This window comes from Toxorhynchites rutilus, chromosome 1, assembly GCF_029784135.1.
Source record: "Toxorhynchites rutilus septentrionalis strain SRP chromosome 1, ASM2978413v1, whole genome shotgun sequence".
Lineage (NCBI taxonomy): Eukaryota > Metazoa > Arthropoda > Insecta > Diptera > Culicidae > Toxorhynchites > Toxorhynchites rutilus.
The window spans coordinates 36088990-36104825 of NC_073744.1; the positions used below are offsets into that span (position 1 = coordinate 36088990).

General features: G+C 37.1%; 1 protein-coding gene across 1 annotated transcript in view; it reads left to right on the plus strand.

Moving 5' to 3' along the window:
* The first annotated feature begins 1809 nt into the window (after positions 1 to 1809).
* The window catches only part of LOC129771302 (F-box only protein 11), a 35525-nt gene continuing 21498 nt past the window's right edge, over positions 1810 to 15836 (plus strand). The window contains exons 1-2 of the mRNA XM_055774818.1: positions 1810 to 2239; positions 2540 to 3531. Coding sequence (XP_055630793.1) covers positions 3441 to 3531 — 91 coding nt within the window. The 5' untranslated portion in view covers positions 1810 to 2239; positions 2540 to 3440. The remainder of the gene's footprint in view (positions 2240 to 2539; positions 3532 to 15836) is intronic.

Consider the following 15836-nt stretch of genomic DNA (forward strand, 5'->3'; position numbering starts at 1 on the left):
CGAATATTTATTCGGATTTGGATGGAGATTTGATTTCGCTTGTAGAAAACTGAACCACACGCGACAAGATTCACTTCAAATATGATCTTTATTATATGTACAATATCTACAGTATGAAATTGTAGATTGCTGCTATTGTTCCGTAGCTTCTTTGGTGCACACTGGATGCGATTGCGTAATTATTGGTAATTATTTGGAATTTCATTCAATTGTTATTTACAGTTTTTAACAGTATCCATGTGAATCCGACATGAATAGGTTCAGTGTAACTTGAGATATCGTGTACGCCAGTTTGAAAAAACTAGTTTCGAGAAAAATGTTAAGCATGTTAAGTTCATCGACACTAAAATAGCTCTAGCTCAGTAAATAATAGAATTTTTGATAAGTCCTTTATAGAGTATATTCTTGAATGCTTCAATGACAGAAATATTAATAGCGAATTCGTTTTTAAAACTGAGTCAGTGCCAAACTGACTCTGTAATAAAAAAACGTTTTCAGTTTCACGAATGCGGTGGTTTGTTGGTGTGCGTTATATAGTCTGATTTGTTTATATTTACGACGGCAAATGTACAGTGTCGACGTCTGGTGGTGATATTAGTGCTTGGGAGGTAAATTGTTCTCCATCAGATCAGAAGGGCCAAGTGCAGTGTAAACATATAAAAGTTTGAATGAAAATTTTTACTTAATATTGTTTGATTACCTAACACATGTAGTTCTGACACTCACTTAACCATTTGTCGATGCATTTCCTGTTTGTTCCACAAATAATTACTATTATAATATAAAACCATCATTAGACACAGTTTTCGTTCAATATTCTGCGATATCGGAAAAAAACTTTTATTTAATTACATAAAATAAATATTCGATACGTTTTTTACGTAACGTTTTTTACGTTTACGTTTAAATACGTAAATTTTCATTCATAATTTTGATTTTGAAATTTATTCCACCTGAATATCCATCATTATTTTCACCTCCCAATGAAAGCACACATAGCTTAATGCCGTCTACTCTACTCTTCAAAATCAGAATCCGAATTGGATTACGATTCCAATAATACAAAAGCAAAAGCAGCAGGTTTTCCATTTTCATAGTCTTTATTTTTAGATTTTCCAAAACAATATTCGGAACTTGACAGTTCAGTATAGTTGTATTGGTGAACCCGAGTGCCAACCCGTGAAACATCTCAGTGCGAAACTAACAGCTTTCGGGGCGAACTAGTGCGACACTGAGTGCGAAACTGAGTGAATAAAAAAACGTTTTGACAGCAGTTAGTGCGGCACTGGGGTTGAAACTGAACAAAAACAAATTCGCTATAAGAAAAAAATGTGCGGAAAGTACATAACCTCACATAGCCTAACAAAAAACAAAACCTTACAAAATTTGGAAATATGTAAACTTTTCTACAATATTACTTTGATAAAAAATAACACATTGTGATGTAGGAAAAAAATCATTGGATTGAACGTCCTACAGGATCAAAAATCTAGGTTTTGGCCAAATTTTTGATTTTTTTGTCATTTTCCGAATACGGAAGAAAGGAAAAAGTAATTCTTGAAGATTGGGGTTTCTGTAACACCAATAATCAAAATTACACCAATAGCTTTTGTTTAAAAAATATTTTTTACAGCTTGGAGGTTAATGGGTTAAAGTTGAATTACACAAATACCCGTTACGCTTTGTTCGTAACGTACTTATCTGTGGGCACAACCGAATCCACCCCGCAGTTCCGAATTTGACATCAAATTTTATGTACACATGCCCACACATCAGTTGCGAAGACAAGAATGTGTGTGAGTCTACTTGTTCCATTATTCTGGTCGACCAGTCTTCGAAGCTTGTGCAATGATTGGTACTACTAATTCGTGTCTCGGGTTCGTGCCATTGTAGGCAGAAAGCTTTTGTGCATCCGTGAAAAAGATTGAAATTATGCAATTTGTTTCGTACTTTCCGAACCGTTGCTAGTGTTAAACGCAGCCCAATGGTGTTGGTCAGCCAAAATGACCATTTAGAGCTTTCGAACTGTGCGTGAAAAGTGAAATTTCCCTTTCGGAAGTCTGGATGGGATCGGTTTATCAGGTCAGAAAAAGAGAACAGTGGAGACCGCGAAACAAGCAAAAAACTATCAGTGTATAAATTGTGCAACGATGTGTGCGTGTGTTTAATATCGTTGCTGCGTTTGGGAGCAGAAAAGTTTACAAAACGAGCCGTACCAAACGGACTGACAAGTAGTGGTGTAAGTGTAAAATGTTCTATGTTACGATCGTCGTTCCGTTTACCCTCGCTAAATCAAGCCAAAAATATATCCTTTCTACCGAGGAGAGAATGAGATGGCGACAAAAATGTTTACTGTCAGTTTTGCCAGAATGACAATTTTTAATGTAAACATTTGGAAATGAAACGACGTATTCATTCACAAATTCTCATCAATTTGTTTTTCTTTTTAAAAATGTTGCACAAAAAGATTATTAATTCTGTCTTCAATCTATCATTGCATCACATTTCAATGGAATTTAAATTTTTTCGTTCCACTCAGATCTGGCAACACGGTTATGCAGTAGCACCACAATCGAAAGCCTAAATACTGGATAATAGCAGCAGCAGCAGCAGCCAGCAACCCGACCAAAGCAATAGCACGGGGCGAGAAACCGAGACGAAGAGGTATTAGCTATCGAGTTGAGTACAACACCAGCGCGCTCGTATGTGGTGGAGCAGAAGAGAACGAGTAGTGCTTTGAAAAGTTGAAAAATGGCCGCATCCAATTCGACGGGTTCGACGTTGACTCGTCGTGCTGCTTCTGCTGGACTACAACTGCTGGATGGTCATCGTCGTATTCTTTGTTCGGTCGCAATTGTCCGTGTGTAATGAATGAATATATGTTGCATTGTGCTGTGAGGATAGAACATCCCCAAAACAAGTGAGTGAGATTCCTAGGCAAGTGTAGTACCCCATTAGGAAAGGTGTGCGTTTTTTCAATTCGGAAGAAATATTTCACAACCCTCGGTGACGAAGAAAAGTGTAAAGGCCAGAAGCGACTGTGGTCGTCGCCTTGTGATTTTCTTGTTTCATGTTTTCATGTGTCAGTTCGTCATAAATGTCGTGCAATGATCATATTGATTCCAATGTCTGTCCGAGATGAAAATTCGGTTCCTGACAAGCAGCAGCAGCAGCTAGTAGCAGGAAGTACTTCCAGCTCCGGTTGAGTGTGAAAGAGCCAAGCAACCAAGCCCTTGCGTGTGGAAGGAAAGAGAAAGCAAGCAGCTGGAAAATCGATCAGTATAACCAGTGCATACAACCAGGACTTTTTGTGTTTGTCGGAAAATTGTGACCGGAGAGAGAGAAAGAAAGAGAGGAAGATAGTGAGAGAACAAGCACGGATCTATTTTCTGTCATCATAAAATATCAACAAAAAACAACAAACGAGAACAAAAATAAAAATGCCGAGTGCTTCGTTTTCCTCGTCCCGGTCATACGTGCGGCGATCCCGCAGGAAGGGAAATCGGATTCCGTTGCCGTCGAGAACCTCAGGTAAGAGCAATAAGAAATCGTCAATAAAAACAATGTTCTAAAATCACATCACAATGAAAATTTTTGGCTTCGTCTGTTTGCGTACCTTCTTATTTTGTAGGTTGCTGATAGTATATGGGAGTAACTGCACACGCCATAATCCTCTTCAAAAAAAAAAATCTATCGTTTGTGCGTGGGGAAAGCCCTAAGAGAACCATCGTAGAATTTTCGTTCTAATATTGTATACGAACATCTTTTTAATACAAACTTCAAGAATCAGATTAACCGTGTAGAACATAATTTAGGTATACAATCGTATGGACTATCCATTAAATGTGTTTGTCGTCAGGAGCTATGATTTGTATTCCTTTTAATGTGCAATCAATCTTGTTTTCAGTCTAGTCTAGCCTTTTTATATACTAATTAATTATTCTAATAATTCCTAAAAGACTCGAATTTGAATCTTTCTCTACCATTGAGAGAATGATTCATAGGATTGTTTTTGTTTAGCATGGTATCAACCAAGTGGCATTTCACCTTCATTTGACGAAGTGCTTTCTGTCGGTCAAATTTAGAGCCTCTCTCACGAGCAACAGTTTGGCGATTAATACGTGTTATTTCATACATTTATGAATTAAATGTTATAGACTTCTATTTAGAATTTCAAGAGTGTCGGCACTGAGAACGACAGTAACAAAATTGAAAAAGGTTTTTTTTAGAAAAGTTTACTATCATTCCCCAGGGACCGATGTGCGTCAGACGAAAAGTTCATTGTCGATCCCCTATTTCGGTTGGAGCTAGTGTTATTTAAGAATATTATGGCTCAGTATACAGGTTCATGTTTGCTGTGATAAACTGAGTAATATAATCTATCAGAAAACTATATGAGGGGCTTAGAATGCAAGTAGTGTAAGTGACTTGATCGATTTCTCTTAATCAACTTTTTCTTTAGTTAAAAACTCAACTGCAAAAACGTTCCAATTTCAGTTTGCTATGTAATCCGATGGTTGAGGTTCTGATCTATCTTCCACATTGTCAAATACAGCTGGAAATGGATTTGCATTGCTAAGTTATGACCAAAAGAGAGTCGATGTAGAGAAATCGATCAAATCACTTACACCCCTTTCATTCTAAGCCCCTAATATATCTTCTGGCATAGGTCTCGAAAAAATAATATGTTCACTCTTAGTTAACTGGTAGTTTAGGGTATAGGTTCTTCTGAAGCTGTGGGTTGTGGTGAACACTTTTTCCTTTTCCAACAATTTTAACTGGTTAATGCCAAAATTTGTTTTATGGAAACATTTCTCATGGAGCTCTTTGCTGTACAGGTCGGACTCGATTATCCGGAGTATTGATATTTTTTTCACTCCGGATAATCGAATCATAAAAACTATTATTCGCTCTGATTTATTTGTATATTGCCGTGACGTAGCCAGAAACTGTTTGGGGTCCTGGTTGAAGGAGCGATGTTTTGAAAATCGAACAGAAATATTCATCACCTTGTTACAGCCCATGGACCAAAATATTATTAAAATGATCAAGTCCAACTACAAGCAAAAGCTCATGCGTAAGCTTCTTGGACGCCAGGGAGAGTTCGATGATATGGTTAAGCGAATTAACATTGAGCAAACATTGAATTAACATTGTTGCTGTTTTGGATAGCCGAGACTTGGAAATTAGGACGAGGTACCTGGCTGATTCCATTGTCAAGTCAAGGAAAATAGCGATATCCCGTTGTCGATTGTAAGAGAACGCATACTTTTCAGCAGAAATTGATGAACCAAAATTCGATTTCGACTGTCGAGAGAACGAATGCTTCAGAAGGATTGGAACCACATCAGGTTAATGAAGATGAAGAGTCTGAAAATTGTGTTTCAAATGAAACAGCCTCATGTGGAATCGATAAAGTAATTACTTGGACTGAGAAAAGCGGAATTCCATTGGAAAGACAAATCCTGCTGCGAGTATTACGTAGAAATATTTTAGAGAGAATCATTCATTCACAAAATGTTAGTTTTTAATTGCATATTTTGTATATTAGAGTAAAATAACCAATTCAAAATTTCATTTCAATTGGCCTTTATTTACTAGTGCCAGGACGTCAAAGTTTGAGTTTTTTTAGAACCGTAAAATCGTCCAATGGATACTACCAAAAATCAACTATCTGAGACTTGAATGACAACGACAATCGAGTAATCGTTGACAGTAAATCTCAACGTTTCGTGCAATTTGAAGACATTTGACATCAAATAATTTTTCTTCCACATCTCCGATTTCATGTACTTTGGGTGATTTTACGGTTTTTCGAAATAAGTCCGATTGAGCTGAAATTTTGTATAGTTTTGTTTATTAACGGAAATCAACATTGTTCAGGAAGTCCCGTTCTCGAATTTGAGATGATCATTTTCATTGGCATTTTAATGCACATTATTATTAATAAAGTTGTGTTAAACTTGTCGAACAAGTTTTATTAAATTTATATTATTTATTTTCACTGTTTATAATGGTTGAGGTTCTGATCTATCCAAAAAATCCAAAAAAATTTTTTTTATTTGGCTTTTATACATATATACGTTTTTTTTAATTATAAAGGAAGAATTTAATTCTTGATTCATCCTCGTAAAGTCATAAAATACCTTTCTCATATAAGAAATCCGAATTCTCCCAGGGGGTGATAGAAGATCATATTTGATGATAAAAATCCCTCTACGCATATGTTCGAATTTTAAGAGTAATTGAACTTTTTCTCTGTTTCGGGCCCTTAAACTGGCTGTAATTCAAAAATTACGCTACGTAGTACAATTCTGTTACTTCCATTTGCAAGATTAGAAACAAGATTTTATACAGGATACAGTTATGAAACTTCCCAATTAGTGGATTTAAGTAACATTTTGGAAGTGAAAAATTGCAAAGTTTGTGGTTATTAAGGTGTCTTAATTTTATCCAAAAAATCTATATATATAAATGGATATCTGTCTGTCTGTCTGATTCTTATGGACTCGGAAACTACTGAACCGATCGACATGAAAATTTGTATGTAGAGGTTTTTGGGGTCGGGGAAGGTTCTTATGATATTTCCAGATATTTCCTCTCCCCTCTTTAATACAAATGAAACACAAATTTCTTCATTAGTCGAGAGTTAAACAAGCAAATAAAACCAAATTTGGCATGTGGAGGTTTGAGGGTGTAATAAATATGTTTACGGTGGTTAGACACTCCACCCCCCTCTTTAAGGGGGGCTGCCATACAAATGAAACACATTTTTTGCATAACTCGAGAATTAATCAAGCAAATGGAATAAAATTTGGCATGTGGAAGTTTTAGGGTTTAATAAGTCTTTTTATGGTGGAGTGTCTACCCCCTCTCTAAGGGGGAGCTGCCATACAAACGAAACACAAATTTCTGCATTATTTGAGAATTAATCAAGCAAATGAAACGAAATTTGACATGTGGAGGTTATAGACTGCAATGAATGTTTTTACGTTGGTTAGACACTCCTTCCCCCTCTCTAAAGGGGGCTGCCATACAAATGAAACACAAATTTCTGCATTACTCGAGAATTTAGCAAGCAAATGAAACCAAATTAGGCATGCGAAGGTTTTAGGGGACACAAAACGTTTCTATAGTGAGTAGACATTCCTCCCGTCTCTCTGAGGGGGAGGGGGCTGCCATACAAATGAAACATACATTTCCGCATAATTCAAGAACTAATCAGGCAAACGAAACCAAATTGGGCATGTGGAGGTTTTAGGATGCAATCAATGTTATCTCCCCCCTCTGTTAGGGTGGGCTGTCATACAAATGAAAAACAAATTTCTGCATAACTCGAAAACAAATCAAGCAAATGGAGCCAAATTTAGTATTTGTAGATTTTAGGGGGCACGAAAAGTTTCTATGGTGAATAGACACTCCTCCCTCCTCTCTAAGGGGAGAAGAGGGAAGGGATCTGTCTTTATTCTATCATATTTTCTGCGTCAAACATTTATTCCATGTAACGGAGAAACATGTTATTTGCAAGTGGTTAAAAAATCTTGAACGAGAATTGTGTCTGAAAATAATCTGATATTATAATGATGAGTTTTGGTAGAAGTACTGGGAATTTTTCAGTAAAAGGTAAATTCAACGGGGTCGAATAGAAGATCAATCAAAGAACATTTCTGCGATTGGACTCATGAATTTGCGCTTAGTAAGAAAACGTGAATGTTTGAAGGTATTGATAACAAAAAACAAATTTTTGACGGGACGAAGTTTGCCGGGTCGGCTGGTACATAATAAACTTGAACGATTCTATCAACCAAATTAAAGCTCTTTAACCGCTCTACAGTTTGTTCTATAACACCCAACTTCTATCTTTTGTTTATTGCGCTGATATTACCATTTAAAACGATTCCTGGTGATTCTTCAACTAAAATCTACCAAAATCACAATTTTTACTTCACTGTACTCGTAATAGACAATTAACTTTAAATTTAACGTTGACAAATTTCATTTTCGCTTGAAATAAGACATATTTGAAATAAAAAAAAATCCTTTTAATTGTATATAATCGAGTCTAAAATTGTATATTATATATATTAGGCTGTCGAAAAGTCCTGCGGTATTTCCGCGAGGTGTCGTTGTAAGCGCGTAGTTCTAGTTGTATTCATTGTATCGAGTCATACTATAGCTTGTTGGAAAGGTATTTTTGCGCGCTATAATATACAGTGACAGTGTTTTGTTTGGTTAAGTCGTTCGTGAGTCATAGTGTCGCAAGTATGGAGCAAAATATAGAGAAAACCCGACATATTTTACAGTACTTCTATGACAAAGGCAAAAATGCATCTCAAGCTGCCAATAAAATTTGTGCAGTTTATGGACCCGATACAATTTCCATTTTCACCGCACAACGATGGTTTCAACGTTTTCGTTATGGTGTAGAGGTCGTCGAAGATGCGCCACGTTCCGGAAGGCCTGTCGTCGAAAATTGCGACAAAATCGCTGAATTAGCCGAGACAGACCGGCATAGTAGCAGCCGTAGCATCGGCCAAGAGCTGGGGATAAGTCATCAAACAGTTATTAACCATTTGAAGAAGCTTGGATTCACAAAGAAGCTCGATGTATGGGTGCCACACACGTTGACGCAAAAAAACATCTTTGACCGTATCGACGCATGTGAATCGCTGCTGAATCGCAACAAAATCGACCCGTTTCTGAAGCGGATGGTGACTGGCGATGAGAAGTGGGTCACTTACGACAACGTGAATCGCAAACGGTCGTGGTCGAAGCCCGCTGAAGCGGCTCAGACGGTGGCCAAGCCCTCATTAACGGCCAGGAAGGTTCTGCTGTGTGTTTGGTGGGATTGTCAAGGAATAATCTATTATGAGCTGCTTCCCTATGGCCAAACGCTCAATTCGGACCTGTACTGCCAACAACTGGACCGCTTGAAGCACTCATGAAGAAGAGGCCATCTTTGATAAATGGAGGCCGCATTGTCTTCCATCAGGACAACGCCAGGCCACACTTCTTTGGTGACGCGCCAGAAGCTCCGGGAGCTCGGATGAGAGGTTCTTTTGCATCCGCCGTATAGTCCGGACCTTGCACCAAGTGACTACCACCTGTTTTTGTCCATGGCGAACGAGCTAGGTAGTCAGAAGTTAGCCACAAAAGACGCCTGTGAAAATTGGCTATCCGAGTTTTTTGCCAATAAGGAAGCGAGCTTCTATAACAGGGGTATTATGAAGTTGGCATCTCGTTGGGAACAAGTCATCGAACAAAACGGCGTATATTTGACTTAAAACAGATGATTGTAACTAATTTTATGAACAAATGAAAATTTTAAAAAAATACCGCAGGACTTTTTTGACAGCCTAATATAATCGAGACCGACCTGTACTGTCAAAATATCGCAACATGGGAAGATGCTAATTAGACATCTTTTGAGAATCAATCTCAGACTATCCAAACGGATTCAAAGGTTTATCTCTCATTTTGTATTCTTTGGAACAATCTCAACACTCCTTTCCTTTTCCTTACTGCGTCCATGATTATTCAAATAATCATATTACTGAATTATTATTTTCATTTTAATTTGTAATTTTTAAAAGCAAAACTACTGCGGATAATCGAAACTAATCGTACGAAACAATCCCTATTCCAGCCCTCTCTTCTACCTATATACGTTCAATTTTGTTCAAATGATATTTATAAATAATATGAACAAATTATTCAATATTTCTGATATAAAAATAATTTAAAAAAAATAAAACTGGAATACTCCGGATAATCGAACCCCGGGTAATGGAGTCTCCGTATGAACGAGTTCGAGCTATACGATTATACGCGGAATCGAGTGGCAAGGTGGCCGTGGATAACGCAATAAATAACCAAGAATTCGAACACGGCCAATACAATGTTTTATCAATACAGAAATTATTGAACTAATTATCCGTAAGGCTGTGTACACCAGTGGCCTTATAATGTGAAAGCTATGACTAAAACAAAAGAACAAGAGACTCCAACGGCTTCATTCGCTCGAATGCTTCTTCAGATTACCAGGATACTTATAGATACTATGCAACACCGGATCAATTTCCCTCGATTTTCCGATTTTCCGTCTTGCGTTTTTGACTATCTCAAAAAAGCTTTGGAGGGCATTGATTGGTATTCACTACGGATCTATGGATAGAACAGCATCGATATTCTACGATAAGCTTTACTCAGTGCTCAATAGCCATGTATCTCCAACAGATGACTGTCTTCAGGAAGGCCATTCGTCACTGAGGGCGACCGTGAGCACCTGTGAGCGATAGAGATGTCGTACAAAAAAGTGATATCATCCATTCAGGATAACTAATTATATTGGATCCAGAAAGCGTTGGACAAAAACCCATTGCGCTCTTAGAACTTCGCAAAGTAATGTTTAACTGTCCTCCGCATCTCACGTAACCTCACCTTCACAGTTGTCGGATAGTTACCGGATATCCGTTTTATCTCTAACCCTTATGTGCGATTCAATACACAACCGTTGCACGGAACATATGTGAATCTACTCAAAGCATTCGTGAGCGTTCAACATTGGCACTGTTGCCTTTAACAAATAATGCGGTCTCTTTGATATGGTGAAATATTCTCTATATTAGACATTTCGTATTCTCCGCTTTCGAATCCATAACCAATGGCACCATTTGTACACAATTTATATCGAATTTCCATCGATCGATAGTTCGTTCTTCATTAGAGGCTCCGATCAGTTCGGCAGTAGAATAGAAGCGGGAAAAAGTGCTGCCATACAAATGAAACACAATTTTCTACATTACTAGAGAGCTAATCAAGCAACTGAAACCAAATATGGCATGTGAAGGTTTCAGAGTGCAATAAATGTGTCTATGGTGGTTAAACTATCCATCCCCCTCTCTAAAGGGGGGCTGCCATACAAATGAAACACAAATTTCTGCATTCCTCGAGAATTAATCAAGCAAATGAAACCAAATTAGGCATATGGAGGTTTTAGAGTGCAATAAATGTTTCTATGTTGGTTAGACTCTCCACCCCCCTCACTAAGGGGAGCTGCCATACGAATGAAACTCAAATTACAGGGGGCACACAAACACAAATTTCTGCATAACTCGAGAACTAATCAAGCGAATGGAGCCAAATTTGGGATGTGAATTCTCATATGTTCTACAAATACATAATGACAAGTGCTGTTAGTCCATTTGATGTTTGAGCTAGCGAAATTGATCTTTGTTCGAAACTGGAAATGGATTTTAATGTGATGAAACGCACTCTTATATCTTCTTCTATCTATACCAATAAAAAAGTAACGCCGAATTTGTTGATAAGAGCAGAACTCAAGGAAGGAATTGTCCGATTTAGGACTGTCTCTGTTCTTTAATATTTTCTGTATGAAACATTTATTCCATGTAACGGAGAAACATGTTATTTGCGAATGGTTAAAAAATCTTGAACGAGAATTGTGTCTGAAAATAATCTGATATTATAATGATGAGTTTTGTTAGAAATACTAGGAATTTTATAGTAAAAGGTAAATTCAACGGGGTCTATTAGAAGATTAATCAATGAACAGTTCTGCGATTGGACCCATGAACTTGCTCATAGTAAGAAAACGTGAATGTTTTAAGGTATTGATAACAAAAAACAAATTTAAGGCGGGACGAAGTTTGCCGAGTCAGCTAGTTTGATTATAAAAATCCTTCTACGCATATGTCCGAATTAGTTTTTTTTATCCAAAATGTATATTTTTATTAAGGCTCATATGGCGTCAACCTGACGGGCCCGGGTGTTCAATATTTCGACAATGTTTGCCTTAAGACTATGGTAGTAATATGTAACCGATTCGCGGTTGGCTCGAGGTTAGTATTACATTGTATTTTCTTGTTTGGGATGGTGCAGTCTCCAATTAATCAGCGACGCCCCCTAGTCTGTACCCTATATCAATCGTGGTGCGTCTCTCTTGACTCGAGGAATCCAGAGTAGAATGGTCACTGGCCGGGACAATGAATATCCGATAATAGAGCATCAAGTTTTCTACAAGTAATCTTGAAGACGTAGGACAATTCCGTTGCTTATGCGAACCAGCCCAGGAGGCTGAAAACCTCTCAAATAAAAAAATTAAAAAATCCGTCGCTTCAATTTGAAAGATAAGAAAATTTTCTACAGATATAGATATGAAACTTCCAAATTAGTGGATTTATGTAACATTTTAGAAGTAAAATACTTCAATGTTTGTGGCGTGATTCTTAATTTTGTTCTTTTACACCCAACTTCTATATTTTTTAAATTTGCAGCGAAATTTCATTTTAAACCATTCCTGGTGAATCTGCAACTAAAATCTACCAAAATCACGATTTTTACTTTACTCTACTCGTTCCTAATAGCCAATTAACTTTCACTTTAACGTTGACCCATTCGATTTTCTCTTAGAACAAGTCATATATTTTTTTTATCCCATTTATTTATTTATTAGGCTCATTAGCATTTTAGCTGTAACAGGACCAGGGTTTCAATCGTGTACATGTACATATGTTTATGTTTCCATAAGTTGTAAATTACACAGTAGTTAGTAGTAGCCATTTAGGCGTTAAGTTATCTGTTCCATTACAGTAAGGTAAATCACACAGGGGTAGCCATTTAGGCGTAAGGGTATTCTTTTTGTTCTTCCATTGTTCAGAAGACCGGACAGCGGAGACAGTTGATATTGATCATTGTTGAGTTATTTATAGAACAGCAGCCCGATGTTTTTTGCAGAGCAGAGCAGTTGTATGGATGAATCGATCTTTGTTCCACCGTGGATCGATTTCCATCGCTGATGATGGTTGCATGGACGTAGTTATTCTATAACAACACAAAGATGGTCAATTGAGGGCCCTGAGTTTGAACTCACGATCGATCGCTTGGTGAGCGAACTCGTAACAAGTGGCTACGAAGACCCCCCAACAAGTCATATTTAATATATAAAAAAATTGTTTTCTTCGAACTGTATATAATCGAGTCTAAAATTGTATACAATCGAATCATATATAATCGAGTCCGACCTGTAAATGGATTTCCGAGCGGGCACCGGCTTATATACAGATGCGTGTGATTTCTGTGTGGGTCTTTTGAATGAAGTGATTATCATACATCTCCGTCCAGCCGGCTAAGATGTTTTAACGTTCAAAACCTTGCACTCCAATTATAACACATTGAACTTACATCCGGTACTGAAATGAAGGTCCTACGTCAAAGAGATATACTCTTCTACAGACACCGAATACCATCCTAGTGACCTATACACAGTTGCGTAGCGTGCCCGGGTGACACCTGGGGCGGGTGTCTTGGGTGTCACCCCTCCAGTTAAATCTTGTTATCAAGTCTTTGTTTTCATTCTCACATGAAAAATCAAATTTACTGATGTAAGAACACTAAATTTGAGGTTAATCATAATAAATATGATTATAATTAATATAAATGATGATTTTTAAGCGTTTGTTTTTTAATTAACAAAAAAACAGGAAAATTGTAAAAAATATAAAATTTATCATTGGGAGTTAAAACTCAATCCTTTAAATCAATGTTTAATGTTTAAATGTTGTAAATGTTGCCCAAACTCAACCGGATTTTTGGCATATGCTCACAAAATTTTACCCGTACTCAAACGGTTAAAGAAGTACGAGTCAATGATTCCTCCGGACCACAACCTGCACCGAACAAACATTTTTCTCATGGAACTCATGGAACCAAATACGACAATTTTGCTTATCAACGTATCCGTTAAACCAAACATGTGATTCATCGCTGAAGACATTTTTAACAGAGCATTGATTTTGATAATAAGATTCAATGATTATCAAGTTTTTTTTTTCGTTTGTAAGGCTTCCCATAATGAAATGGAAATGAACACTTGCAACTTTAGTTTCGACATTACTTGTGATCTGTCAAAACAGTGCACTGAAAAACTAAACAGAAAAACATCACGAACAACAAATCGTAAAATCATTACACATCTCGATTTAACAGCAAATTGTCCGACCAGAGTTAACAGAGTACACAGAGCTCGTAAATTTGCTTTCTATTGACAACAAAGCCAATCCATTTAAACATGCCGGTCTCATCGTTGATGCAAGTATTTTTTAAATTTATTTCAGTTTTCATAAGCTTCTTTCAATAGGTGCCACAAAAACGCAAATCGTTAGTAGTAATTTCAAACTCACTGCAAGATTTGGAAGCATTTCTTAGAAGTTCTATTTCATGGTGAACTGTATTACTTCCAATGCACATTAATGATTGGCATCGTCCAGGTTAATCTATCTTGGTATATTTAGCAACTACTCGCTTTCCGAAACTTTGTCGTAAAAATTTGCAAGTTTGGAAATTAACGTTTCCAATTCGCTGTCAGATGCTGCTAACATATATCTTGCTTGAATGCTTGAATTGCACTTCTTTGGCGAATTTGATCGCTCTTGTAATTCTGAATGAAAACGACCTACAGCAAGCAAAATTTCCAGTATGTTGTCCTCGTAAGTTCGAATAGTAGTTTACAAACCTTTGGATACGGCTTTTTTGTTTTGCTTTCTCTACAAAACCTGAACTCCTCTGAACTCTGAACCTGACATGATTGGATCGTTGTCGAAAATTGAGAACGGCACTTCATGAAAAATGTTGAAATGCTTCTCTAAATAATGACACCAATCACTAAATAGAAACAAATATAATTATCACGGTCGTGGGTGTCACCCTCAAAGGGCGGAAGTCCAATTTTGAGTTATTTTTCGAGCTGGTATCTCATCGATAACACGTGTGATGTTGACTTCTCGTTGTTCTCGCGCGCAAAATCGTAACTTGTATAAAAATATTTTTTCATTAACTCCATTCAGTTTTAATAGTTTTAATTCAGTCACCTCATTTACTCTCGGTCTGTCAGACCTATGCGCGAGTATAGGAAGGTTAAAAAAGTACGGGCCAATGATTCCACTGGACCACAAACCGCACCAAACAGTACATTTTTCGGGATTCATTGGCAGCTTTTGTATGGTTTGTGGTTGCTTATCGGACCAAATACGGCAATTTGGTTTCGTATCCGTTCTACCAAAAATGATGAAGCACATTGCTAAAGTAAAGTAAAGTGCTAAAGTAAATTTATCGATGAAACAAAAAACAAATTTATAACAAAGCATTGATTTTGATAATAGAATTGAATAATATTTTGCACAAAGCTTTCTCATAATGCTTTATCAGTTTTTTTACAATCCTTATCATTCCATACACTTTTTATAGTTGAATGAATTTTGTCAGTGATTTAAATTGACTAAATAATGCAGCAAACTTCATTATATTACATAATACAAATGATTCATAAGAACACAACAATACTACTTGCAGTAATCTCGTCTAGGGCTGAATAAACTGAATGCTGACTGAAGTACAACATCTAGTTGCAACCGACCATTCACCAAGTAATTCACCAAGTAAAGAAATATTTCGGTCGAATAATGAGTGACTGACCTCCAAAATATTGCCCATCGCACTGTCTTCTTCTGACCCAGACACTATCGTTCCGCAAACGTCTCCCATACGGAAATGGAAGAAGCTATCCCCCATCATTGGACACAGCGGTTGCAGGAACCTATTCCGCAGCATCTCTACCGTGTTCATTCATCACAATAGCATCTTCACATCTCATAAGTCGTCTAGTAGGAGCAGTACCATCAGCAACAACAACAGAACTGGATTTCTGTTGTTGTTTTTTCTTTCCCCCTTGTTGTTTTCTGTTGTTGTCATCGTTATTTGTTGATGCCTTTCGGTACTTGTTTTTACTTTTGGATTCCCACAGCTTTTTTCGTCATGTC